The sequence below is a fragment of the Phocoena sinus genome, chromosome 10 (genome assembly GCF_008692025.1).
Source record: "Phocoena sinus isolate mPhoSin1 chromosome 10, mPhoSin1.pri, whole genome shotgun sequence".
Lineage (NCBI taxonomy): Eukaryota > Metazoa > Chordata > Mammalia > Artiodactyla > Phocoenidae > Phocoena > Phocoena sinus.
In genome coordinates this window covers 2,964,988-2,992,920 of record NC_045772.1, presented here as the reverse complement: position 1 = coordinate 2,992,920, position 27,933 = coordinate 2,964,988, and the positions used below count along the sequence as shown (strand labels likewise).

At 60.2% G+C, this 27,933-nt stretch overlaps 1 protein-coding gene across 3 annotated transcripts in view; it reads left to right on the top strand.

Annotated features, from left to right (window-relative positions):
* Positions 1–27,933, top strand: part of TBC1D22A (TBC1 domain family member 22A) — a 326,523-nt gene that overhangs the window by 226,537 nt on the left and 72,053 nt on the right. For all 3 annotated transcript variants that reach the window (XM_032646231.1, XM_032646232.1, XM_032646233.1), the window contains one exon: positions 17,755–17,882. In XM_032646231.1, coding sequence (XP_032502122.1) covers positions 17,755–17,882 — 128 coding nt within the window. The remainder of the gene's footprint in view (positions 1–17,754; positions 17,883–27,933) is intronic.

The window sequence follows — 27,933 nt, the reverse complement described above, 5'->3', positions numbered from 1 at the left end:
GGTCTTGCAGGTTTTCACCTTGCTCCTTCATCTGTGACACATCTTTTTGCTGTTTTATTTATTTATTTTTATATGCATGGGATTGTGTTCCTGTCTTACTGGTTGTTTGGCCTGAGGCTTCCAACACTGGGCTTTGTAGGCTATTTGGTAGACCTGGGTCTTGGCAGTGAGATGAGGAACTCCATGAGACCTCACTCCGATGAATATTCCTTGGGGTCTGAGGTTCTCTGTTAGTCCAGTGGTTTGGACTCGGAGCTCTCACCACAGGAGCTTTGGCCCAACCCCAGGCTCGTGAACCAAGATCCTGCAAGCTGCCTGGGGTGTCAAAAAAGAACAAAATAGAAAATAAAATTAGACTAGGAGACTAACAGATATGTTAGGAAGAATATAAAAGTAAAAATATAGATGAATCAATAACTGGAAGGTACATCAGAACCACGATAGTAAAAAAGAGGAGAAAGGAAAAGAAGAAAAAGGTGTCGGGGATGGGGGTGGGGGGGAAGGCCTTGGCTGCGGAGAGTGGGGCCTAAGCAAGGGCGAGGTTTGGGCTGTGGACGGGGCCAGTGCTCAGGACCCACAGGGCTGGAAAAGGGACTCTGTGTGTGTGTGGGGGCTTAGGCTCAAGGAACAGAAGGGGTCCAGGCGGGCCCCCCACCCGTGGTCTCATGGGGCAGCGACCTCATCTGGGAGCCCAGCAGGCTTCCTGGGCTTGAGTGGGCAGGGCAATCACCCTCCGCTACCCTCCCGCTCCTCCTGGATGGCCCCTCCCCCCTGCCTCTCCTGATCTCCCCGGCCTCCCTCCTATGCCCCCAGGACCCACGTGGCCTGGATGGGGCTTTGGAGGGGGGTTACTGGTCTGGGAGCTCAGCAGGCTCCCCAGCCCGAGTGGGCCCGGCGACCGCCCTCTGCTCCTCCTGGATGGCTCCTCCCACCTGCCTCTCCTGATCTTCCTGGCCTCTGCTTCTCCTCCCCCCTCAGTCCCCCTATGTCCTACTGGTTCACTTGTGGGTTCCTCCCATCTCCTTGGGTGCCAGAGTCCCCCACCAGCGGCCGGCAGGTGCCCTAGTTGTGGGGAGACGCTAACTCCGTGTCTTCCCACACCGCCATCTTGACTCCGCCTCCCCTATTTCAGTTTTAAAAAGGAACATTTGAAGATACTCAGCCTCAGCAGACATGTAAATCTGGTTCTGTCTATGCTTGGTTTTTTTCAGAACACTTAAAATCAGAGCTTAAAGAACTGCTTCACAGACCAGTGAGTTTTCCCGTGGGGAAGGAAACAGGCACAGAAAGGGACTTCGGGGGGATAGTTCCCGGTGGGGCAGAACCAGCGGAGGGGAAGTGGGAGGAGACAGGCACTCCCACCCCCTAAAGGCCCGTGACTCCTTTGCAGGCCAAGGTCTGCTGGGCTCTGCCCTTAGCTGTGGAGGGACCGTAAAGCTGAGGCCCCTGTGGGGCCACCAGGGGGAGGTGGAGAGACCTGGTCCTTAGTCAGCCAGTCTGGACCGGGTGGCCAGTGAGCGTAGCCCAGAGGGAGTTCTCGCCACACTCTAAACTGTCCTAGGGCTGCTTGGGGAGGCCAGAACCACCAACAGAAATGCGCCTTCTCAGGCTTATCCGAGCTCTGCTTTCCCTTTCCTGTAGGAAAAATGGGGACAAATCCTTCCTACCTAATCTTAGCAGTGTCAGATTTAGCAAATAAAAATATGGAACACTCAGTTAAATGTGAATTTCAGATCAATAATGAACCATTTTTTGTTCGTTGGATGCAGTATTGGGTACATGCTGAAATCCAGAGTTCACTGAGCCTCCTGTATTTTATCTGGCGACTCCACAAAGGGAGAGTTCAAAGTTGCGTCAAGTTGGAATGTAAGCTTAGTCCTAAGCTTGAGGCTGCCCTCTTCTCCTAGAGGTTATTACAGGTGGCAATGAAAATACGGCTCACACTTGTTGGGTCATTTGAAATTAAAGTATACACCCGTGCACACACACATACACGCCTTTACACGTATATGCACACACACGCACCAGTATACACACTCCCCCACACCAGCACACACATACATGCACGCACTCTCACACCGACACACACGTACACACCAACACGCGCATGCACCAATGTGCACACACCCCTCTGCATGCATACATGCCCACTTTAGATGTGGTTCATTTTCTGGGCATGGCTGCAGCGCTTGAAGATCGCTACTTTCCCATTCTGCCGAGGGGCAGACTGACCTTGTTACACATTCCGGCCCCCCGACATGTGCACGGAGGGGCAGCCTGTCTCCCGGGAGGGCTTCTTGTTTATGCCAAAGGCTTGGACTGACCTGTACGCCAGCTGAGCTCATCTGACTTTCCTCAGTGCAGACATTGTGATGAGGCTCGTCACCAAGTGACTTTTTTAAGTGAAGCTACTCCTTTTCATTTGGTTGGATCCGTTTCTGACTTATTAATCATTATTTCCTGAAAGGCTGGCTTAGGGCCCCTCAACCGTCTGGTGAATATATTCACAGTCGCCCTGGGGATGGTTGGCTTTTTCTGCACTGACCGTGGGTGATGACCTTCCGAGATGTGTTTTGTGTCACTCAAGTCCTCGTGCACCGCCGCGCTGGGCTGCCTGTGCCTCCCAGGACACTCACCTGGTTGATTCCCGTCCATGAGTGCAGGCGGGTTTGTAGGAGGCCCCTGCCTTCCGCCTCCTAACGAGATCAGCACCTTCCTCCTCTCTGGTTCACCGTCCACGCTGCTGCTGATGTAATGGAAGCTGGACCTCGGGACTCGCGGTGCAGTGGCCTCCGAGGCCCTTCGCAGTTTGATCCCACACCCCTTCATCCTCCAGCTGGCTTTAGGCCATGCTGAAGCCTGGGGCTGTTTATTCTTCCTTAAGCATGACCTGTGACCTCAGCCGTGCTGGGATCCCTGTTCCTGTTGTTTCCTTTGCCTGGAACGCTGCCGCCCGCCGCCTCGGCCACCCCCCAGGCAGTTAGGGCCTTTCTCATTTGCTGTGCGTGGCAGAACAGGGCAGTGCTCCAGGCTGGGGCGGGGTTTGATGGGTGGACGGAGGGGAGGCAGGTGAGGTAAATGACAGATGCAACTTTGGCCTTCAGGGAGCCCACGGCGGAGGAGGAGACGGGCCACAGGAGCAGGACACGCTGATGCAGCCTGGGGAGGCTCAGTGGCCCCGTGCTTGCCCACCCGGTGGGCCTGCTGCCGTGGAGGGTCTACAGGACGCCCTTCTTTAGGCCGTAGCCCATGAGGTGCCGTTGACTGTCCCAGGAAGGTGTCACTGTCACCCTGGCCTATGGTGGCACCAAGCCCCTGGGGCCCTGTAGTTTTCCTCTGTGTGTCCTTCATGGTTTTGGGCCACCACCAAATACTCCACGGCCAGTCTGCTGTGACAGGGCTGCTGGGGGCCCGGAGCGTGTGTCCATCACTCCGTAGGGTGTCCATTGTGCACTGGGTGGGGTGGGGGCAGGTGTGCGGTCTGCAGGCCTGTATGTAGACGGCAGCCTGCCCGCCCCCCGGCCCCGTGCTCCTGTGTTTCCCGTCCTTCCTGTGAGGCCGTGGAAACCCTTCCCTTGGGGAGGGAGTCGTCTTGGGTGCTAAAGAGCAGTGACAAGCTGGGGGCATGTAAGTTGGTGGGAACCTGAGGGACAGGTTGACCTCGCACTAGGGGGTTAGAAGGAAATTAGATGCCAGAGTTCCGGTCTCCTGGTGACAGGGGCTGCTGATGCGTGAGCAGACACGGGAGGCAGGTTCCGGAGCCGAGGAAAGAAGGTGGCCCTGCTTTGGGCTCCTTGGAAACCATTCTTGAACGTTTCTGGCTTATCCTGAACCACCACCCAGCACAGGGCAAGACTCCGGAGGCCGGCGTGCGTTCAGATTCTGGTTCTGTCGCCCCAGCGGTGGGTGTGAGTGGCGAGTGATGGCCCCGTGGTGGCCGTGGTTTTCCCGGGAGTGTGAAGAGTCAGCGCAGGTAAGGTGCCTAGGATGGTGCCTATGAGCGCAGCCAACTTTGCACCTGTGTTATCTCACCATCATTTTTATCAACTGCCTAGCAGGCGGGTAGCGGTGGGTGGGTTAGCACTCCTTTGGTGGGGTTAGTCTGGGGCCTCTGCTCCCTGGGCAGGCGCCTCTGTCCACCCCCGGATGCCCGTTAGCGTGGCCGATACTGACCCAACCCAGGGGGGCCAAGGGGAGTGCCGGCTGTCGTTATTATTAAAATTTACACTCTCACCCTTCGGGAAAAAAATGCCCAAATGCACTCCTGGAGAGTAGTTTTATCTCGGTGTGTTAAAGGCTTAATCTGCGTGTACATTTTCCCTTCCCCGTGTTTTTAAATTTAGGTTAAATGCGATTTTAACGAAATTTCTCTGAAAGCTGTCTCGACTACATTGTAAGGTTAAAATTGACTTATTCTTTCAAGATAGAATTCAGTTACAGCTAGTAAACTAGATTCAGCTTTATTACCATCCAAGTGAAAATATTTTTATTACTGCTACAATGTAAGCCGTCGGAGAGCAGAGGGTAAATCAGCAGAGCGGCCCTGGCCCGTGGAATATTCAGTGCGTGACAGTGAGAAATAACAAGCTCCCCTCCCCACCTTGCGTCTTCATTAGGCGCCGGAGTGACTGATGGGAGCCGGGAAGGATGGCGATGTTTCCTTGGAGGCGCGGGGCCCTGGTGACAGGCAGAGCACACGCGTGACGGCAGTGCTGTCAGGCACGGGAAGTCACGTGGGCGCGGCGACTCCTCTGTGTGTCCCTCACCAGCGCGTCTCCCTGTCTCGGGCCAGGGCTTTTCCCCCACGGCCAGCGTCCTTATTCCGGTGGCTCCATGCTGTGCCTGCCTGAAACCTTTGGACAGCAGGTGGCCCATGCATTCTCACTCCCCCAGGGCATGTCCGGTTGATTTAATGTGCCTTCAACTGAAAACCCACATGGCTATTTGGTTGCATTTTGGGGAAGAGGGATCTATTACTCAGGCCAAAAAAATCAAAGGGGGAGAGGAAGTTTCCTGTAATCTAAAAAATAACGTATTATGAATGAACCCCTGGGTTCTAGTTCAGCCTCCATCACTGACTCTGAACTTGGTTGCTGCCTGCCGCTAATAATAATAATGATGACAATGATGGCAGCCAGCATCCATTAGGTGCCTACAGCATACAAGGCACTGTTCTCAGCTCTTTCTCTGCATCGCTGTGCTGGCTTTTCACAGCGCCCCTGTGAAGTGGTGTGTGGCCATCCCCATTTTGAGAGCCCTGCCCCTTCTCTGGCTTCAGTTTCCCCTCAGGCCAGATGATCTCCATGTGGCCTCCAGCTCTGCCCATCCTGCGTTGGTACTGAACATGGGAGAGCCCACTGAGCTGTCTCCCAACCGTGCGGGGGACCCGGTGGTATCCTGGGGCTCTGAGTCATGCTCGTCCCCGCCTGCGCCCCAGATTTCCTAGGGGAGCAGCAGCCTGTGACAGCACCGTGGCCGTGCCTACCACCAGACCCCCCCATGCTCTGCCCCTCTGGGGACTCCTGGCAGCATCTCGCGCCTTCTGCTGCCCCACCCGCTGTTCCGCCCTGTGAGGAGGGAGGAGGCCAGAAAATCGAAGTTGTCTTCTTTGAATAAAGAGCAGCAATCCTTTCCCCTTGGCTTTGAGCCAGTGCCCGCATGTCCACCCCCCATGTCCCAGCACCCAGCACGGCGCCCTGTGTGTGCAGGTTTTTGCTGTGCTTCCTGTACAGGGGGGCGCCCTCAGTGTCCGTGGCTTCGAGTTGCTTCCGTAGAGTTTGAAGATGAAGCTCCCTGTGTACAAAGTGCAGGGTTGGGTGGGTGTTAAAGCCGTTTCCGTGTTGGCTATTCTAGTCTCTAGATGTTTGTTGCACCACATGGGTTTCCTTGGAGGCTTTTGTTTTGCCTGAGACTCTCAGGTCCCCCTCCTCCTGCCCTTCAGTCCATAGGATGGGCGGTCGGATGCCTGGGAAAGCTCGTAATATGTGCCAGTGTAGCCCTGGCTGCGGCTACATCATTTGTAAAAGGGACAGAAAAATGCTGCATATGCAGGACCGACGAGCGATTCCTGGCTGAGTCGCTGAGAGCCGACCCTCTCGTGGCCGTCTGAGAACTGTCCGACCTCGAAGTGAGTCCCCACTCCCACCCTCCCCCGCCAACCCCGCCGCTGGGCGAGCTGGGCCTTCCTCACTAGGACCCGAGGGCCTCTCGGACTTGCTGGCTTCTCCCGCTAACTGACCTGTGTGCTGCTCTAGAGACAGTGCTTTCTCTGTGCAGGAGCCTTGATCCCAAGTGACCATCTTCACAGACATTTCCCACCAGCCCCAGGGGTGTCACGTCATCGGGGGAGGGGGCGATGCCTGCCAGAGAGCTCGGAAGGATTCGGTTCCACTGTGCGGGAGGGGCTGTACCGGCCCGACGTGCAGGGTCAGTGGCTCAGGGGTCCCAGGGCTCAGCACCCCTGTAGCCATGCTGGACGGCCCCGACTTCCACCCTCCGTCCCTGCCCTTCCAGCCTTTGCTGCAGGAGCCCAGTCCCAGAGGCCTCCCCACCGTCGTCCTAGGACCTGGGGTCAGGCCTGTGGCCGCCTCCAGAGCCTGAGTGGTGTGTGGGGAGAGTTGGGCTGGGCCCTGTCACTGGGGACCCTGCTTGACCCTCTCTGGTTCCCTACTCCATCCTTTCTAGGCCTCCCTGTCTCCCAGCCCTTTGTGTCTTCCTCCCAACTTAAGCTTGTTTTCAGGTGCTCCCCCCCAAGCAGGTGGAGAGGGATCTCTTTTCTTAAGATCAAGGGACAACTCTTCTCCCATGTCTGGGCTGGCAGGGTCCCAGGAGGGTCTTGGGGCTGGAGGCTGGCAGGTGGGACTGCACTGAGATGCCCCCCAGGACAGAGCGGGCTTTTTAAGACCTGGAGCTGAGGCGTCGTTGGCTTTGACCATGGAGGATGTTCTGTCCTATATGAGCAGACAGAAGGTTAGCAGGTGCTCCAGGAGTTCTTCCTTCCAGGCCTGCACTTAGCACTGGATCGTAAAAGACTCCCCGTTCACAGGCGGGGCCCTCGAGATGGCCGGGCCACCACCACCCAGCCCACTTTACGGCCCCAGGAAGCGGGTGAAGGTGGGCTGGGGCGGGGTCGGCCTCTCACGGGACGAGGAGGCGGGTTGGACCTTGTGTGAGAGATGCTGCACCTGTGACTTGGCCAGCCCTTCTGCCTGGAAGCGCCCGGAGGGGCCGGCGTGGAAGGCCACGTGGGGTTGCTGGTTTACCTTCGGCTGCTCGAGTGGGGGCCTTTTTACTTGGGGAGCGGTGATGACCACCCAGTGGGCAAGGAAAGGCCAGCACGCGAGTCCTCCCGAGCAGCGAATTCGCTGCTTTTCTCCTCAATGATGATACATCTTTGTGACCCTCCACCCGAGGTTGATGTTCCAGGTTTATTGCCAAACCGAGACGAGTTAATTAAATTGTAAGTAGAGACTTCCAAATAAAGCGATTCTCCTTGACCTTAAGAAGAAAAAGTTGTCTTGGTTTTGAATGTAGGCCATCAAGTCTGGTTTTGAAATGATTCCCCGAAGCCATTTTTGTTCATGGTTACAAGTTGCTGGAGAGAGTGTGGGTGGCTTTATCTCCCTTACTGTAAAGAACCAACGTCCCTCTGAAATCAGGCCGGGAGGCCGCCCCGGCAGCAGGGCTTTTCCAGGCGGGGCTTGGTGGAAGGAGGACAGCTTATTGCACGGGGGTCAGGCTCCTTTCCACAGTAATAAGCTCGTTCACGAAGGCAGAGGAGACACCTGCTGTTTCTGTGAAGGGGGACCTGAGGTGGGCCCTCTGGGCCCCCCGTACCTCAGGCAGTGGTCCCTGGCGGGCCCACCCTCAGGCTGCTTTCCCTGGCCCGTCCGAGCACCCAGCTCCGCCCTGCAGTCACACCCCCATCACTGCGCAAGGGACAGTGCAGTCCTCCGTGCTCTGCCGGGCCCGGGTCCCCCCGCACTGAGACCCCTGGTGTCACGTTTGTGGTGGTATCCCTCCTGTGTCCTGGGGGGTGGGCAGGATGGGGAGGGCCGGGGTGCAGGCACAGGCTGTCCAGCTGCTTCTCGAAGCCCCCCACTCTGTCCCAGCATCCCCCTCCCCGCCTCTCTCCAGGGCCCAGGCTTGTGGGCTCGCCTGTTGGCTCCGCGTGGCCTGGGCGCAGGCTGAAGCTGGCCGGGCCATCGGGGGAGCCCGCTTGTCCATCTGTCTCTGTTTCTCACGCCTACCTCTCTGCCTTTCTGTGGCCTTCTGTCGCTGTGCGGGGGACCGGGAAGGAGGAGAGGTGTGCGCAGGTGTCAGAAGCCCCTCTAATGGCCTCTCAAGCCTCCCTGGTCCGGGCTGGGGTCCCGGACAGGGAGCGGCAGTGGTATCCACCGGGCGTTGCCTGGGAACAGCCCCTCACCCCGCAGTGCTGGGAGTGCTGGCGCGCTGGGCACTCAGCCCGTGATGCTCTGCCCGCAGCAGGCACTCGGTACGTCACCCGTCCCCACGGCTGGTGAGGTCGGGGCTGACGGGACCTGACCTGACACACGGGGACTGAGGCCGCCAGGAGCGTTCTGCTCAAGTCACACAGATGCAGTGTCCCTCCGTCCACACTGATGAAGTGTCCGTTGACTCCGGAGCCCATGCTTGTCACCCCTCAGCCCGGGCTCCTGAGGGCCCTGAGTGTGCCCCTGCATGTGCAAGCGTGTGTCCACGTGTGCGTGTGACCGCTCCAGTCTCTGGTTGGCGCCCTGCCGAGGGGACTCTTAGCACCCCTCCTTGGAACCCGTGACAGCGACGAGGAGACCCGCTCCCCCCTTCTTCCCCAGTGTGTGGCAGCCAAGGTCCCTGAGCTGGACACTCGTGCAGCTGGCTCTCTGGCGTGTGGGGACCCGCTGGCACCGGGCGGTGAGAACGCGGACCCGCGGCTGTCCTCTGTAGCTGGCACCTGGGGGGCACTGGAGACCAGCAGGCGGTTAGAGGCTGGGGCGAGACGGGCACAGAGCCGTTGCCACAGAGCTGCCCATCATGTGTACCTGGGAAATGACACCGTGTGACGGGATGCAGGGCTGAGGGGTGCGGGTCCCCACATGGCACCTGGGGAGCCTGGAGGGAGTCGCTTTGGGTATCCTCACATTGTCAGCCGCGTGGGGAAGGTGTCTCTTCATTTGATCTGCGCCAAGCAGCCTGAGGACAACGCATGCTCTTAGCTCCATGTTGAATGGGTGCCTTACAGGGGTGTGTGGACACCGTGGCCCACCTCCTTCTTACACCTGGATGCCTCTCTCCTGATTGCGAGGAGACCTGCAGTTCCCTCCTGGTGCCCTTATTCTCGCTGTCCTCACACCGTCCCCGGGTGTGGAAAGCGCTCCAGCGGGAACGGCATCCTGGCCTGCGACCACACGTGTGCAGGCGTTCTGGGTGAGCGAGGTTTCCCGTGGCACCACCCGTGTGGGCTGTTCTGCGTCGTTTGCTTGCTGGCAACAGCAGCGGGAGAGCCAGGGCTGGGAAGAGTGGCCGGGACAGGAAATCCAGCCATGCTGGGGGGTCTCAGCAGGTAGGATGGGGGCGGGGAGGGCTGGCTCCTTCCCGGGAGCAGCCCGGCCCCTGGAACGTGCTGCGGGTCTCGGTTGTAGGCGAGCAGGGTCAGCCGCAGGCCGCTGTCTTCCTCCTGGTCGTCCCCTGGTGGAGAGCAGCCTCTGCTCCTCCACCACTCAGGCCCCCGCAGAGCCCCGCCTGGCCTCCGGAGCCTCCGCTGAGCCCTCCTCACTTCAGATGCCCCCGGGCTGGCTGAGCAGCTGAGGGTTGAGCTAGGGCCGCCAGGAGAGTCTCAAACACCCGTCTCCCTGGTTCGGTCCTTCCCTGCTTCACAAGAGCCCAGCCCTTCCCGGCAGCACGGGACTTCGCCGGCTCATTAAGACTGTGTGCACGTGCGTGCTGGTGCCCCGAAACCCTGGTGCAGCCCCTCTGTCTTAGCACTGGGAGCCCTGGGGGGGCCTTCAGAGAGGCCCCCTGAGCGCTTGCTGGCCTGTCAGCCAGCCTGGTCAGGGCAGCCCAGACCCTGGTGTGGGTGCTGGCCTCCTGGCGGGCAGATGCCCGGTGTTCATGCCCCAGGTCCCCCGCTCCGCACCGTGGTCACCTGGCTGGCCGGCTCACGCCTGAGGAGCCCCAAGGTGGATGTTTGGGGAAGCTGCCTTCATGGCGCCCGCTGTTGAGTCTTTGGTTTACACAGGTGTCCCATGGGAGGACGAGCCCCACCGTTCACTCATCCCGAGGGCCAGGCCCGGAGCGGCTGCGTGTGTGCAGAGAGCACCCAGCCATGCAAACCTCAAGGCCACCGAAGCGTCACAGGCACTCTCTAGGAGTCGAGGTAGGGGCACTGAGGAAGGGGGGTCAGCTCCAGGGTGGAGGGAGATCAGAAAAGGCTTCAAAAGGGCAGTGATGTCGAGCTGAGTCTTGAATGTGGGGAGGCAGGGACCAGCCAGTACCAGGCATGGGGAGTCTCAAATCCAGCTCAGACTCACACACAGACTTTTTGTGGCGGATTCTCAGTCTTAAAGTGCATCGGGAGAGAGGGAAGACTTCTGGGAAAGCTGTACGTTTTCGATTTCATCGCAGACTTGGGTGGTGTCAGGGCTGGCCTCCTGCCCACAGCGAGCTCAGGTCTGTCCACAGTGCAGCTCGCTGAGATCTGCGCGCCTCAGCAGCCCCGCCCTGTGTCCCCTCTGGAGCCTTGCATGGGTGTGGGGGATGGGCCGAGATCCGTCCACTGGATCTGGCGTCGCACCCACTTCCTCTCTTCTCTGGGCGTGGCCGGGGCTAGGGGCAGGGAGCCCTCATGTGGCCTATGGAGCAGTCGGTGCCCCGCTCTGTGGAAACAGCCCCGTTTGGGGCGTTCGTCGAGATGCCCGTGAGCACGTCTGTGAAGGGAGCGTGGTCTCATACCTCGTCGCGTCAGCTCTGTGTGGCTCCAGGAGAACTCATACTTTGGATGATGTTACTGTCGAAAAAGTAGAACTTAGTGCCTCTCCAGGGATGGGAAGATGGTGTGTGTGGTGCCAGATAAATGCTATTTCTTTACAACCTGCTGGGAGGCTTCATTCCATCCCATTCTGTTTATGCTGGGGTCCTGAGAGTGTGGTGGTGTCCCTGTCCCCAAGGCCAGGTGTGCCTGGTGTGACCTCCTCCCGGGCGTGTACTGCCCACTTTACAAACGGGCGGCAGCCTGTAGGGTCCGACCCGCCGTCACCGCCACCCCTCTTCTTCCTATATAACAAACTAGCGACCCCGCGGCCTGGCCTGGGTGTTCAGCTAGCCTTGGAGGAGTGATCTGGGGAGAACGTATCTGCAGTTTGGTCCCTGCCCTGATGTCTGTCTGGATCTCAACCCTCAGGGTCGTTTAATGCTGGAGGAAGTCCTCTGCTTGTACACCAAGTGCCAAGTGGGTGCCCCGCAGCACAGCACTGCCACTCCCTGTCAGGGTGAGCGTCAGACCCCCGTGAAGGGCGCAGTTCTCCGGGAAGCGCCAGCCGCACGCCCGCGGTCCCCAGGCCGCCTGCACTTGTGACCCAGCAGTGATAAAGGCGGCGGTTCCTGGGACCCCAAGGCCTTATTGCTCGCTGGAGCAGCTCACAGAGCTCAGGAGAGCCGGCCGGGGGAGGGAGTGCAGTGTGAGGCGGGAGGCGCCCGGGGACTTGGTGCTTCCTCTCGGCCCTGGGCTCAGGGCCTGTCGCCCTCCACGGTTCACGTGTTCACCCACTGAGCCCACGCGTGCAGAGTTTTTACTGGGGCTTCCTCACGTGGGCATGATGGAGCTCAGTGCCCAGCTCCTGTCGTGTCCTGAGGTCCGGCCTCTGCGAGCCCCGACCCTGAGACCCTGGGACCAGGGGCTGTCACCTGTGGCCCCGTCAGAACACGCGTGTCCCCTGTGGCTGGAGGGGCAATGCGTCTGCTGGTCTCAGGTCCTGGCAGAGCCCCTGCCCAGAGCCTGGCCGCCTTCCCACTGTTTGTCAAGGTCCCCATGTCCTGAGTCCTCTCCCTCTGCCCCTTTGCTCACTGCGCTGTGATGGCTGCGAAGGGTCTGTGGGGAGCCTGACGTGGGCCTGTGGCCCGAGGCCTTGGGAGCCGCGTCTGCTCTCGGGGGCTTCCTTGAGGCGGCCGAGAGCAGGTGCCCTGTTCAGCGGAGGCCTTGTTCGCCTGCTCAGAGCTTCCCTGGTGGATTTCCTTTTGGAAAGAGGCTTAGCTGCCCTTCCTCCCTCCTCTTGGTCTGGCACCTGTGTCACATGCCCACCGTATGGCAGCCGCTACCCCGGGACTTTCCCGAGAGGGTGCTGTGAGGGAGCTGGGGCTCTCCCCGTTCCAGGGAGGGCCTGGAGGTGCTGAGATCCTGGAGAACCTTCTGGAAGCTGACCTGGGGTGTGAGCCCAGTTCTCCTGATGCTGTAACCCGAGGTCTCTCTACTGTTCTCCAGTCTGACCCGGGCTCTGCTCTACCTCAGGAAGAAGACAGGCCCGCTCACTGCGTGAGCGTGTTGTGTGCTTGGGGAGTGGAGTCACGGGTCCTGGGTCCTGAGCTGCTTCCTTCACTGCCCCCGTCTGCCCGCCCGGTCCCCTCCCAGCTCGGGCCCTCTGTCCTCCTGGTGGCCTCTGGGGGTGGCCACGGCAGGTCTGTCTGCAGCAGGGAGCCCTGGACGCTTCTCCCCCGGGAGCTGCCGGGCCGGGCGTCCTGGGTGTCGTCCTCCGTCCCGCTCCTTCCTCCTGCCCCTTGGCACAGCCCTGCACCCTGGGTCCTCAGCCGGGGATCCTGGGCGTGCGGCTCGGCCCCGCCCCTGTTTGGGGCTGATGCTTTTTTCTAGCTGTTTGTTCTTACCGTCCATCAGACCTGGCAGACGAGGAGGGTGGGTGAGCCCAGAACAAGGCCTCCCTGGCTGCAGAGAGGCCTGCATTCCCTGCCACTGGCTCTTGTTTTAGTTCTTTATCTTTTTAACTGATTGGAGGATTGAAAGCTCCCCCCCCCCCCCACCCCAAACCAAAGCCTTTTCGGGCCTCGCCCAGCAGAAGTGGGTTGGGGGTGGCTTGGGGCGGTTTTCCTGGTCAGGTATCTATGTGTGAGCAGTTAGGTTCACTCTTGGGGCAAATAAGTCTAAGCAGTGCCTGGCCCTGCGTGAGCAGTGCCTATTCTTTGTGCCAAGTCAACGGGATATGTGGGTTTTTTTCCTTTTTAGCATCAATCTTGGGACACAATCTGTTTGTGTAATTTATTTTGGTTTTTAATGAAGAAGACAGGGTGTTTCAGCAGAATTCCCAGCCAGCAGACGCGCTGTTTCAGGTGCTGGGAGAAGCGTCCGGCACGTGCCGGGCGATGGGCACTTCCTGTGCCTTTGTGGCGGTCTGCCTCAGAAGGCCTTGATGGAAAAAGTCTCCTCAGCCTGAAAGATGATAATTACACCTGCCTGATCACTCATTCCATGTACCCTCTAATTTCCAGTGAAATGGAATTTCAAATCCAGAATCACTGCTAACCGAGTTACCTTTAGCAGTGACAGAGCATCTGCTCACACTTGCTTATAAGAATCTTTCCAGCACATACGTTTGCGCCCCGATGTATATAAATGGAAAGTAATGGCTGGAGTTGAGGCGTCCATTTTTCAACACGTTCAGGGCAGGAGGCGGCCTCTCCAGAAGTTCACTGTGTGCGTTAGGAGGTGGGCGGGGGCAGTGGCCATATCGCTCTTCATTGTGGCTTCCGGAGAAGCCAGGCGATCGGTGAGAAACGGCCACCTCCACGTGACCAAGGAGTGCCTCCCGCGGTCCTGGGATGGCTGTTCCTGTTGGCTGGGGTGGCCTGGTTGTGGGTCGGAGCCTGGCGGACGAGGCTCGCATCCCCACCAGGTGGGCCCGGGGCTGCCTGCTTCGCTGCTGTCGGGAGCTCGGGCCTGCGTCGGGCAGAAGAGAAGCCCAGGCCCTCAGGACGCTCAGAGTCGGTAACTCTGGTGAAATAGACAACTCGGAGGCTCAAAGTTGCGTTTTCTTTCTGTCTCTCCTGCACGTTGCTGAGCTCGTGGAGGGCAGGACGCCGGCCACGTCTCCTCTGTAGCTTCACTGTCACAGGCGGTGGGGTACATGGAGACGCCCGAGAGCTTCCTGGAAAGAGCTGATGAATGAGCCGCCTCTGCCCGTGTCCTCGTGGGGTTGACGCTGTGGCCCTTGCTCTGCAGAGGCCCCGGCTGTGCCCAGGGTGCTGGTACCCGGAGATACTGGGCGGGTCTGTGGGCCCATCTGGCATCGTGGGGTCATTTCAGGACACGGAGAGGGACAGTCCTGAGTCTGCCGCTGCCGCGTGCACCCCCGGATGGGCCACCTCACCTGCTTCTCGCGTGGGCACAGATCCCGTGGGCGAGAACTGGCCAGTGGGCCGTTGGTCCTCGCGCTCCGGCTGGGATGAGCTCCTCTGGCCGAGCCTGAGACGCGGTGGCGTCTGCCAAAGCCTCGTGGGGCGGGCCTCAGGTGGGACTGCCGGAGGAGAGAAGGGGTTTATTTTTACTTGTTTGGTTAGGTTCCTTCAGTGACAGATGTTCCGGAAGTATGTGTTTAATTTTGCAAATCGGTTTGCTCGCCAGTTCACGTTAGAAAGGTGTCGTGTGCCTCCCGGGCACTTATTAGAGTTGCTTGTTTTCCCTGCTTGTAAACGGTGACCTTCTGCGTCAGCCGAGGAGGCCAGTGGCACTGCAGGCGCAGGGACGTGGCTGCGGGACTGCGGGCGGCTCATTCCACGCCACCGCCCTGCCCCCGCCTCCGAGCGCATCCGGCCCCGGCCGTCACTCCACTTGACCCGCGAATGTGCCGGGCACACGCCACATGCCGGGCCTGGCTCTGTGCCAATTCCTGGGTCCAGATAAGGTCCCGCCCCACGGGCACCGCGGTCCAGCGACACCCAGGGCTCCACAACCCATGAAAAGCCACCTGAATCCGCGAGAGTGAACTCGGAGTCGCCCCGCCTTCCCGATTATCAACACCCGGCGAGCGCCTGGTGTGGGGTGGCGTCGGCGCCCCGTGCGGTCCTGGGCAGGAGGCGCCTGGCCCTGCCGGCCTGCCGCCCGCTGCTCTGTCCTCGGCCCATGTGTCCCGGAGAGTTTCAGTGGCTAGTGAATGGCGGGTGCTGGAGCCCCTGATCGTCCAGGCCTGTCCTGGGAGCGGCCCCTGCCGGGTCCCCCTCCTTCGGGCGCTCTGTGTTCAGGAGGCGGTTTTCTCTTTGGAGCTGTCCCTGTCCTTCCGCCCGCGCTGCCCCCGCCGCTGACTGCACTCGTGGAAGCTCACTCCCCTGTTTCTGTGTAAAAGATCTTTGTTCAGTAAATTGATTCATTTTCTGAACTGCCGGTTTTCAGGTGTTGACGGTATTTGCGTTTCCCGTTGGCCAGCGTGCTCGCGTCGGTGCCCCGGCCTCGGCTGCCACCCTTGGGGAACGGGCACGGGGGGCCACTCAGGGCCCCACGGAACTTTCCGGCTTTGTAGCTGCTGCTGTTTTCAGCTTAGAAGTAGATCTTAATTCTTTGAAAAGAACAGGACGTCCCATCGCGTTGCTGGAAAGCTCCGCAGTATCTCGTCGTGGAGAAATGGGGGGGGTGACTGAGAAATGGGCGGTTTATTCACATGTTCAGTTACCCATTTTCTAACTTCATTCATTCCCTCATTCCCTCATTCATTCATTCACCCGTCGTCTGGCTCACGCTTACTGGGCACCTAGTGTGTCCCGGGGCTGCAGGTGCGGAGGGGTCTCAGGCACCACACCTGCTGTGGAGCAGCTCACATCCTGAGGCGGGCACGGCCCTAAGCAGCGAAGCCCGGGCCGTGTGACACGGGGTCCAGGGAGGAGGCTGTGGAACCAGGAGGAAGGAGGCGGGCACAGGGGGAGGGACTGGGGCGGTGCCCGGGTGGGACCTCGCCGGGCACACGGTGTCACCCGAGCAGGCGCAGTGCTGGGGGGCCAGGGACCGAGAAGGGCGGTTCTGGCCCAGCTGGTCCTTCTTTGTCTGCCAGCTGGTGTCTCTCAAACTGTGGGCCACGTACGGGGCCCTCACAACGTCTTGAGAGGAATTCCCTCGTATTAGGCGGCCCCCTGAGCTTACAAGCTGGGGACCCCAGGGCTCTCCTCGGTGACAAGCCGTGTGGCTCGTTTCTGCCGGGGCTGCCGCTGTGGAGGCTCTGTGCTGTGACTCTGCTCCCACTTCATCTTCTGCTGGAGCGGCAGGGGACCGTTTTGGGTCGTGAGGTGAAGTTCACAAGTAAGTGTATCTAACACAACATGAGCTGATTAGAAGCTGTAGAGCGGACCACAGAGCCAGCCCTGCCCTGCGTGGGGAGCTCCTCCTGGGACGCGGACCCTACGTCAGAGGCCGGAGCCCCGTCTTCCTCTGTCTCTGGGGGCCCGGGTGCCGAGTCCTTGTGTAACTTGTCCCTGAGAGGGCTCCCAGCACAGGTGTGTGGCTGACATAAGAATCTTCTGGAGACACAGAAACTCAGATCCCGCCGGGAAGATTCTGATCCACAAAGTCGAGATGCACCGAGAAAGCTGTTTTAACAGCCGTTGAGATGAGGATGACGTCTGGGAACCCCTGAGGTCACTGTCGGCCCACACTGCAGCCTTCTGAGCTGGCCTCGCGCTTCCCTGATCCCCTGGCTGTCGCTTGTTTGTTTGCCGCTTCTAGAACTTTCGTTGGGAGAACTGAAGGAGCTGTACACTTTTCTCAGGGTTGCCTCTCAGGGCAGGCGGGGAGTGGGGGGTGAGACCACAGGAGGAGCCAGTGTCTCCGGGCATGTGCAGACACGGGGTCGTGGGCCACACTCGTGGGTCCTGGTGGACGGAAGTCAGGGTGGGCACATCCCAGTCCCCAATCTGGATAATCAGGCCATACTTGCCTGTTTTATAAGGCAGCACCGCCCTCCCCTGGCCCTTAGAGTGGCTCTTCCCGGGGAAGAATGTTGGGAAAATGTGGCACAGTCACCATGACCCCCAGAGTCTCTGCTTCCTTGGAGGGGCACTTCCAGGGTCCCAGGACCTCAGAGCTCCAGTGAGCTCTGAAGCCTTTCCCGCGGGTTGTTGAGAGCCCAGCAGAGAGTCCTGGGCAGGGAACACTGGGGGCTCGAGCCGTGGAGCGCCGTGACGGGGAGAGACTCCGTGGCAGGTGGGAGATGGCGCTTCGGGCCTGGTTCTCCCCAGGGGCCCTGCTGTCTTCACAGAAGCCCCAAACCTGGGATCCAGGGATGGGCCCGCCTGCCCCCTCAACTGGCCGGGCCCGAGAGCCCGTGGGGCCCGGGAGCCCGTGGGACCCGGGCCGGCACGTGGTCGAAGCCATCCCCTCTCTCAGGACTGCAGCCCGTATCTGGTGGACCTGCCTGTGGGCTAGACGGGTGAAGGTCAGCTGAGCCCCGCCGCGTGCCCCCGAGCGTCCGCCGGCCTCTCGGACCAGTGCCGCCGTCTGTAGGGCAGGACTGGGTCTGCCCGTGTTCCTGGGGTGGGGCTCGGGGCATCCCAGACGGGGCGCACAGTCCGCCCGCGGGAGCTGTCGTGGTCCTAGTTACCGTTACTGCCGTCACCACCCATATTCCTTGAGGAAGAGAGTCTGAGGTCTTGGGGTGGAAGTTCCTTTTCCGTCCGTGCTCCTTGGGGGCGGTGCCTCGGCTGGTTGGAGGGGTTCCGAGGTGAGCCCGGGGGCTCTGCTGACAGCCGCGGGGCCTGTGTCTGTCTCTGCAGGGCAAGTCCACCGGCACCTGGACCAGCACGAGGTGAGGTACCTGCAGTTCGCCTTCCGCTGGATGAACAACCTGCTGATGCGCGAGGTGCCCCTGCGCTGCACCATCCGCCTGTGGGACACCTACCAGGTGAGCGCCCCTCGCGCCCCTCCCTCCCGCCGCCTTCTGCTCTGGGTCCGCTTGCTGTGCTCGATTTCGCCTTCGAAGCATCCTCTCCACTGAAATGCCGTCTTCTTAAAGTCCACTTCAGGTGTTCTTGTCATCTGACTAGATGTAAGACAGGGAAAAGAACTTTCTATAGTTTTACCTGTAGCTGGATTTCATCCCGCTGTGCAGTTTGCCCTTTGGCCGGGGCTCCGGGGCGGGTGTAACTCCAGCGAGACTCTGAGCTGCATGTACCGGACACACGCTCAGGACTCACGCCTTGTCTGTGTTTTGAGTCACGCATGATAAAGATTTTAAGAAGTCCCCGACAGATTCAGTGTGCTGTGAAGTTTCCTCCTCTCCACAGCATTTTCTGGAACAAAGCACCTTTGTTCCCTTGTCACGTTGCTTATTCTAACGCCTCTCCAGTTTCTTGGAGATGTTTGCTGAGGCTGAGGCCGTGCCGGGGGTTCCACGCTGGCCTTGCCTCATCCCTCGCGGTGAGCAGGCACCTTGTGTGTACTTGGCGTGGCGTCTCCTCAGAGGCTGGCTTTCATTCTTAACTCGGGGAGGCAAGGTTTTCCTGCACTGGGCGCCAGCCCTTTGTGGGCCTTGGACGGGGCAGCTGCCTTTGGAGGCTGGGAGAGGGAGCCCCAGGCCACGGGCTTCTTCGCGGGCCAGCAGGAGCCCCAGGTGCAGGGTTGGGCTCCCGTGCATGGATGTCCACGAAGGCGGTGGTGGGGTCCTGAGGCCCCGAGCAGGCTGGAAGGGCCTCGCCCCCCGGCCTCCTCGTCAGTGGAGCCCTTGGTCTATATGGCGCGATCGTCCCGTAGGATGGGGACCTCGAGCTGCTGCCCTGCTGGCCCCCGTGCCCGCCAGCCTGTAGTTCTGAGCACATTTCTCCCAGGTCATCGAGAACAGTAGCCCAGAGCTTTGTTCCTCATGCCGGCCCGTGTGCCCGTTTGCCTGTGTGCCCGTGTGCCCGGCGTGGCGTCTGTGGCTGTTGTTCTGGCTCTGAAGCCCTGTGTTGTGACTTTGCTTTTCCTTTGTGCAGCTGTGTGTTCTAGTGGCGTTGACTACAGAAATTATGACCGGTCAGTAGCGCATCCGAATCCCCCACTTTGGTTTTGCTTTCGTAGGTACTTGACAGCTACGGAATTTCTAGCCACTCACATTTCCTGGGATGTAAAGCCGTTTTTGGGGGGCTGTTTGGTCAAAGTGGCCATTGGCCTGGTGCAATCGATCAGGGCTCAGTTATGTCGCAGGAAACAAAACTGCGTATCCCGTAAATTTTGAATGCTCTCCACTGGTGATGGGTTACACTGAGGTCCTGACCCCCCTCATTAAACACAGAGTCCCCTGTAACACTGTCCCCATTATGAATAAATTAGGTATTAAGTCAGTCGCATTTTGAGGAGCAGAAAATGGATCTGCGCATCTGTGGTCCTGCACCACTTCACTAAAACTCCTAATGGATATTAAAACTTTAAGCATCTTTATGCTTGTGGCATCTTTATTGAGTTAATTTTCTTGAAATTAAATTTTGTCATGAATTGACTCATTTGTACCATGGACTGATTGTTGAGCTGACGGTACCCTCGTCATAAACCTTTTCACATCTTAAAAATCGGGGGCATTTGTATTTTACAGGCCCAAGTAACCATGAAGTTGTGTTGCATCTTTTGGCAATGAAAATACATAGTAATCGTAGGATGGCAATCGGGGGATTACTCTGCCTTAAACTAGGGCGTTTATCAGCTGGGCCATTACAGGTTTCAGTAACTCTTTAATCCCTTACAAGCAAGGTAGCTTAAAGTCCTCTTGGGACATGTGTCAACAAAAGGCTATCCATAATGTGCCCCAGGCCGTGGACTAGATGATGGCACAAAAATGAATGAGGGACGTTAGTTACAAGGAGGAAAAAAGGCAATTAAAAAGCGCAGATCATGCAGAAGTAGCCGAAGAGCAGGGAGGTGAACCCTGCCCCCCCGGACGTGCCCCATGCGAGCAGCGCGCGGGGTGCGGGCCGCCGTGCAGGCTGCTGTGGCTGAGCAGCCGGTCCAGCTCCCAGAGGGAGCCGGTGCAAAGGGTGCGTCCCACCCGCCATAGCTGGAGCCGACACGTGGATTTTGAGGACCTCAAATGAGAGAGAAAACTCTGGCCCCTGTGCTGTGCTGTGGGTCCACGGCCGCAGGGCTGAGGCCGTCGGGGCAGCCGGGATGCGCTCCGTCCTGCCCGTGTCCTCCCGGCCCTCGCTTCCCCTCTCGTGGGCTCCCCTCCACGCCCGCGCTCCGTGCGGAGGAGGCGTGGGCCCCCTCCCTAGCGAGCGAGGGCCCCGCGGGGCTGACGGGAGGGCACGCGGGTGTTCCTCCTGCTGCCACCTGGACAGTGAAGCCAAGCCCGGCCCTCTGGGTCCGGCCCCGAGGGCCTAGGGGGCCAGTCCCGGGCTGCGGAGGGCTGGGGCAGCAGGCCAGAAAGCAGCTTGGCTGCGCGTTTTGGAGGCTTGGGCTCCAGGGCACCCTGCCTGCTGGCGGGCACCGAGCGGCGCTTCAGCTCTCGCCCCTCCGCGCTCAGAGCTGCTCTGCACCCCGAGGCCTGCGTTCCAGCCTCAGCGGGCCTCCTTCGGGGTCTTTGGTTTCACTCACCTTCTCTGGAATTGCTTTCCTGTGGAAAAACAGCCACAAATGCGGCTTCTATTTTATTGTAATGTGGGTGGGCCCCGGACGGTGGCCGTGGCTCGGGGCTCGTCGGCCTCTGCGTCCCTGCGAAGCCCAGAGCTGCTCCTCAGGCGTCTCCCGGCAGCGGCCGGAGTCCTGGGGAACGTGTGCGTCCCTCCCGGTGCCCTGGGCACAGAGGTGGGTCCTAGGGCTGCGCTCCCTCCCCGCGCCCCTGGCTGCACTTTATGTCTGGAGGCCTGGTGGGCACAGGCGACTGACCACAGGGACCGCAACCCCCGACTCCCGGGCTAGCTCCTCCCCTGGCAGTTCCTGGGACAGAAGCCGCCCTTCTGTCTGAGCTGCTTGGCCTCCTCCCAGACCACGGGAGTAGGTGTGCCTGTGGGCAGTTGAGGAGAACAGATCTTTTCAGTGAACAGATCTTTCACTTTCTTGGTTAAATTTATTCCGAAGCGTTTTGTTTTTCATGCAGTTGTGAATGGGATGGTTTTCTTAATTTCTCTCTCCAACAGTTCATTGTTCGTGTATAGAAATGCAACTGAGTTCTGTATGTTGATGTTTTTTTTTTTTTTTTTTTTTTTGTGGTACGTGGGCCTCTCACTGCCGTGGCCTCTCCCGCTGCGGAGCACAGGCTCCGGACGCACAGGCCCAGCGGCCATGGCCCACGGGCCCAGCCGCCCCACGGCATGTGGGATCCTCCCGGACCAGGGCACGAACCCGTGTCCCCGGCATCGGCAGGCGGACTCTCAAACACTGCGCCACCAGGGAAGCCCATGTTGATGTTTTTTTTATCCTGCAACTTTACGGAACTTGTCTAAAGGCAATGAAATTATCTCACAGAGGTATCTGCACCCATGTTCATGGCAGCCGAGATATGGAACGACCCAAGTATCCATCGGTGGATGAAAAGATAAAGAAATTGTGTGTGTATACATGTATGTGTGTCTATATATACGTGCGCGCGCACGCACACACACACACACACACACACACACACACACACTGGAACGTTACTCGGCCTTTAAAAGGAAGGCCCTCGTGGGCGTGGCCGACGTGGCTTAGGGAAGGTCAGGGGAAGAGGCCGGGCAGCCGGAGGAGGGCATCCCCGGGCAGGAGAGGACGCACCAGAGTGCGAGCCAGGGAGAGAGGCCCCAGGGCAGCAGAAGGCTCTAGGATGACGGGACCACCCAGAGGGGAGCCTCTAGGCACACGTGGGTTTTCCACACTCGAAAAATATGACCAGTGTGACCGAGGAACTGAATTTCTAGTTTTCATTTCGGTTCACTGAGATTTATATTGAACAGGCCCACCCAGAGTAGCTGCACGCAGCACTGCTCTGTCAGGGACTGGTGGAGTCAGCGGGTCAGGACCGTGGGCATCGGGCAGCCGCGGGCAGGTCAGGACCCGTGGGTATCGGGCAGCAGCCGGCAGGTCAGGACCCGTGGGCATCGGGCAGCCGCGGGCAGGTCAGGACCCGTGGGTATCGGGCAGCAGCCGGCAGGTGCAGGACCCGTGGGCATCGGGCAGCAGCGGGCAGGTCAGGACCCGTGGGCATCGGGCAGCAGCCGGCAGGTGCAGGACCTCTGGGCATCGGGCAGCAGCTGTCAGGTGCAGGTCCGGCGGGGCAGTGACTCGAGCCAGCCCTGGGGAGAATGTGAGGAAATGGACTTGGCTGGAGCCCCTTGTCCTCTGAGAGGTGCGCCTGTGCAGGGAGGGGGCCGCGGTGGGAAACCCCGGGCATTTCCAAGCTGACGGGCTTGTCGGTAGAACCGAAGAGGTGGGCGCGCCGGGTGGTGGACAGCTCTGTCCCTGTCCCTCCTTCCCCGGCGCCCCGAGGCTGATTCAGAAGGGTGTGCTCCGCTGGGACCTGTCTTGGAGTGAAAAAGAACGTCAGCAGCTTTCTGGAACGGAAATGTGAGAGCCAGTTTCTCAGAACGGTGCTATCTGTTCTCTACATTCTAGTAACTTCCTTCCTTCCCATTCCGGCTCTCACTGAGGTCTTCCCATCACTGGCTGATACCCATCACTGGCCCCGGGCCAGGGGAGGGGGCATCACAGCCTCGTGTCCACGCAGAGGTGATGATGTGTGTGACTTCAGGAATGGCAGTGGCCCCCGCCCCATACCGAGGACTGCGGCTTGGGTAGGTGAGGGCGTGCTGAGGGTCCCCGCGGAGGCTGACGTTTCCCACAACCTAGTGATTGTTAGAAGAAAGGGAAAAACTTCCTTTTGCCAGGTGAGTGTTGCAAGGTGGCTTCACTGGCTTAAAGCATTTATTAAATTCCTTCTTAGTGGCGTCTAAAGGCCCCTGGAGTTCTAATTAAGAATGTATACGTGCTGCTCGTGTCCCCGCATGCGTCTTTAGGGGCCGGCTGTTGACACAGGAGAGGAAATGTGGACACACACACTTGGGGGCCTGGCTGGCGAGCTGCTCCCTTTCTCACCGCCCCTCCCTCCTGGTGCAGGGCCATCTCACTCGAGCCTCAGAGCAGCCTGGGGTGGTGCTCCCGGCCCTTGGCCCTGGCTCTTGGCACACACGCCGTCAGAGGGAAGTGGCAGGAGGGCATTTTCTACCAATAAAGCTCCGACTCGCTCTTCTTTGGCCAAATGGAACGTAAGGATTTGTTTGGATGTTCCACGTAAGCCCCGTGGATACTGTGACCTCTGGGACTCTGGCAGAACGGACTCTCCATCCTAGCCCAGCGCTGTCCTCATAGCCTTGGGCAGGTCCAGTGTCCTGAAGCTCAGCTCCTAGGATTGCTGTTGGGACTAAGGAGGAGTTTCTAATGCAAGGATCGGCAGACGGGTCCTGTAAAGGCGAGGCAGGCAGCATTTTGGGCCCGGGGACCACGTGGGCTGCACAGCAGCGCTGCTGTTCGGGCCCGGGGGCAGACGCGGCCACGCCAGCCAGACTCGTGGGGAACTGGGTGCTTCCCGCGCGGAGCTTAGAAAGCACCATGTGCACAGTGGGTGCTAGGTAAGAGCCCTTTTCTTCGCACACCGCTGTCCCCGGTATTTTGTAAACTGTAGAGCTGTACAGATTCTGGGTTCTATTGCCAGGCTGTCACTGTTATCAACCAGTTTTTACAGAAATTGGAACTGGGGTCTCGGAGCTCAAGTGACTTGGCCTCTGCGTCATTCCAGCGGCGTGTGGCCCAAGCAGGGTCCCACCACCTGGACCTCCGCCATCCGCGTGTCCCCGGCCCTGGCCGAGCACTCTGCCATGTGCGGGGACAGTGGGGCTACGGTCTGAGGAGCTGGCACCCTACAGCTCCCTGTGTGTGAGGGCAGGGGACCGAGCTGCAGACTTCTGCTCTCGTGCGGTGGCAGGGCTGTGTGTTGAGCTCCCCCAGGGTCCTGGGGGCCTAGCCGTGTCTCACAGCTCCTGGCCGCACCAGTCAGGGGCAGGGGCAGGGGGCAGGGCAGGGCCTCCGGGCCCGTTGAAGGCCAGCTGCCAGCTGCCCCCTCACATGCCAGGGCCCCTGCTGGCTGCCGCAGAGCTCTGCATGCCCCGAGACCCTGAGCTGGCTCTGATCCTGAGATGCCTCGTCTGCTGTGGCACACGTGGCCGTTTGCACCATTTTCGGTGAAGTCTCCCCATTGGTGCAGCCTCCCTATCCTTGGAGGCGGCGAGCAAGCTGTCGCCAGAGGGGAGGCCCCCCCCGCACTTCAGCAGACTTCCCGGCCTCCCGGGAAGGAGCCTGGCGGCCTGGGACCCCTGTGGCCGGCCGGGCCCCGGAGTCACAGTCAGTGCTCATTTGTTGGGCACCTGCTGTGGGCCTGGCCCTGTCCTCGGCGCTGGGGACCCAGCCACGGAAGAGGTGGGTCCTGATCTCACAGAGCCCGCCTCCCGGCCAGGGAGCCCAAGCAAACCCTGGGGAGGAGGTGGGCCTGGCTGTGTGTGTTGGGGGGGCGCAGGGCTGTGCAGCCAGGGGCAGTGGCGGGGAGGGAGGTGGTCTGCAGGAGGTGGCCCTGCAGGGGCGCTGCTGTGTGACGGGAGTTTTGGGAGGGGCTCTCGGGGAAGAGCATTTCAGGCTAACGGCGTCCTGAGAGCCCGGCCGGGACGGGGTGGGGGCCGTGTGGAGAGGCCCACAGGCTCCAGGCGAGAGGCGCGAGCAGAGCTGGATCTGCAATAATCAGGCACCGCGTGTGACTGTGCCCGGTGCCCGGGCATCTCCAGGCTGGGACATCTGGTGAAGGGTACAGTACGGGTGTTTCCAGACTTTATGTACACCCTGAAGTTTGAAGGTGGAGTCAGAGGGACGGGCTGAAGAGTGAGAGACGAGGCTAGGTCGGGGGATGCTTCTGGAAGGGCCCGCAGTGGTGCCCGCTGCCTGGTGTCCGTCTCCCGCCCTCCTGTGGGCACCGCCCCCTAGTGTGGGCTGCAGGTGGTGACTCAGTTCCTACAAGGGGATCCAGCAAGCGTGTGGGGATGTCACCTCTGAGACTGTGACCCCGTCTCTCTGCTCCCACCCTGGCCTGCTCCAAGGGGAGCTGCTGCCACGTTGTCAGCTGCCCAGGCCTGAGCCACGCAGACAGCAAGAGAAGGGGTGCCTGTCCTGCCCCGGTTCCTGGGGTCTGTCGCGCAGCAGGAGATAATTCATGCATTCGCGTTCCGGCCGCAGGAGATGGTTCAGGTGCGTTTAGTGTGTTGGGCAAGATGGGGTGGGGTAGACTGGAGAGGGCGTGGGAGGGAGGAGTCCTGTCGGGCTTCCTGTGCTGGAGACGCCTGTTGGCCCTCGAGGGGAGGGGCCCTGGCCAGCCGGCGGAGGCCTGGCACTTGCTCCGGAGGCTTGCAGGCAGGCGGCGGGAGGCGGTAGCTGTCGGCGGAGAGGCGGGCTGTGGAGGCCTGCGGCAGATGAAGCCCTCACCTGGGGCCTTCGAGTTTTCAAACCTGTCCTTGATGTCCACACAGAGTGAGCACGGGCTTGGTGCCCACTAATGCTTTCAGATGAAAGAAAATTTTTTGCAAAGGTTGGGAGGTGGGGGTGTGTGCCTTCCCAGAAACAACTTTGAATTTGGAGTTCAGCCTGTCAGTCCATGGAGTTGTATTTCAGTTCTCATTGGAAATGGAAGTTAGTTCTACTAGTAACACTTTTCTAGGCCCAAAGGGGGCGTATCTTCTGATGTCCTACAGGCATCTGTCTTTCCTTCTATCCGCCCTTCTTTCCCTCCCTCCCTCCACCCAGCTGCCTGCCCACCAAGTACAATGTAAACCCTGGTGCACAAAAAACAGGGCGGAGTGGGGCTCTGGGACTCCACTGAGACATGCGAGGCAGCATCCCTGCCCCCTAGGGGTCCGCAGCCTGGGGCAGAGGTGGACACGTGATGTAGTTACAGCCCGGGCAGGAAGCGCTGTGATGGAAGTAATGAAGTAGGCGCCGGGGACTTGGGGGGCACTGCACTCTGCCCAGGGGTGCTGAGGAGGCTTCCCGAGGGGACTTTGAGGGTCGGAGGGTGCACGGGGAGTTCTTGCGGAGGACGGGGCACAGAGCCGGCTCGGAGCGAAGCAGGGGCAGCTTGCACGGGAGGGAGAGCGTGTTCCAAGGCTGGAAGAGGCAGGTGGGCACGGCTTGCACTGCAGGGTCTGTGCTGGGTGTGGTTGTTCCCGGGGTGTTTGGGGGCCGGGACAGGACAGGGGCCGTGGGGGGCGGCAGACCTACGGTCTCATCCGCGGAGGTGGGCCAGCTCTGTTCCCAGATAGTGACTTGACCTCTGCAAACCTTGGTTTCCTGTCCGTAAAGGAGAACAGAGCCTGCTCCCGTGGCCACGCCTCTAGCTCCACCTGTGATGCTCACCTGGAGCTGTGGCCACACTGCCAGTCCCACCCGTGAAGAGTCCCCATTGCTGCTGTGAGGGCCGCCTCGGGGCTCTGGTGAAGGCGCCGGGTGCTCAGCTCTCCGTCATGGTTCTCGCCAGCCCCGCATCCTCCCGCTGGGCAGTGGCGGATGGAGCCCTGGGGCCCAGGGGAGGGGCTGGCGGGGCGGCCGGGCATCCTGCCGAGGTGTTCGTGTGGACGCGGCGGAGGGGCCAGGCGTGCAGGAGGGCCCGGGGCTGCAGGCTCTGCCCCGTTGCTGGTCCAGCCTCGTCTTTGGGTCATTGCCACCTTAGCGACTGGTGCTGCGTTCAGACGATGTGCAGGCTTTCCCGAGGCTCCATCCTCTGTTCCGTGGCCCTGCATTTCCAGGGGTCGTTGGGACCTGCTCTTCGACTCCCCTGGAAGGCGGCCCTGGGCCTTCACACTCTGCGGTGCCCTCAGGAGCGTGGGTTGCGGCGCCTGGTGGTGGAGAGAGCGCTCGGTGCAGAGCCGGCGGCGTGCCGAGCCGCGTGCCAGCCGCGCGGCCCTCCTGAACCTTCGGGGCTCTGCAGCGCGATTCTCAGTGACTCAGGCGGCGGTGAGCCTGACGGATTGGGTGAATCTAATCAGACTGAGAAGCAGGTCGCCTTACAACATACTTTTTCATAAGCCCATTAAGGTTTGAGGTCGTGAGCATTTCACGTGGGCCCCCCTCCAGGAAGCAGGCGTAGGTCGCCGTCAGCCGGCGAAGGCTATAGAAAGGAGCATGTTCAGTGAGACTGTGCTCCCTGCTGAGTTTGCGGGGAGGAGCCGGAAGAGGGCTGTACCCCCTGCTCCAGGGCAGCATTAAACCAGTGGCCTGGGGATTTAGAGGTAGTATTGAAGAAGTATGGAGAACGTCCTTAGTGACGCTAAGACTTTCTTTCTTCATATCTCCATCACGACGGGTTTATCAGAGCTTATTCAGGGCTTGGGGACTATGCAGATGTCTTCCCTCTGCAGGCCTGGCTCAGGCTGAGTGAGACCTGTGCCGCTCAGTCCTTGCTAGGGGTCTGCGCGTCTTGTCACTTCCCTGTAGGTGCACCACCGACCTCCGGTCCTGGCAGGCTGTGGACTCTGGGACAGGCCCCCAGTCCCTTAGCGACTGGTTAGGTGCACCCAGGGGATGACCAGGAACAGCCGGTGAGGGACCGAACCACAGAGAACAGCGGAGGAGGGAGAGACCCCTGGGGACACACGTGCAGCCCACATCTAAAGGCCGGGCCTGGTGTTGGCATCCGACCTGGTCTTCGGGCTCTGGGTGTGGACCTGGGGTGCGTGGGCAGAAATGACAGGGGTTCGCATCCAGAATGTGTTCCTGTTGGCTCTGCATCTCCCTGACACGGTGGCCCCGTCTCCTGGGTTCCAGCTCCCGCGGACTCACGGTGCCGGCCGACGCTGCCGCGGGCAATCGCCACGTCCCCCCCAAAGCGGGGCTGCTGGAGCCCTGGCTGGGTGTCCAGGGTCTCGTGTGCACGCGTTTCAGGTGAGGGGGCTGGAGGCCTTGCGCAGGGTTATACTGAGGGT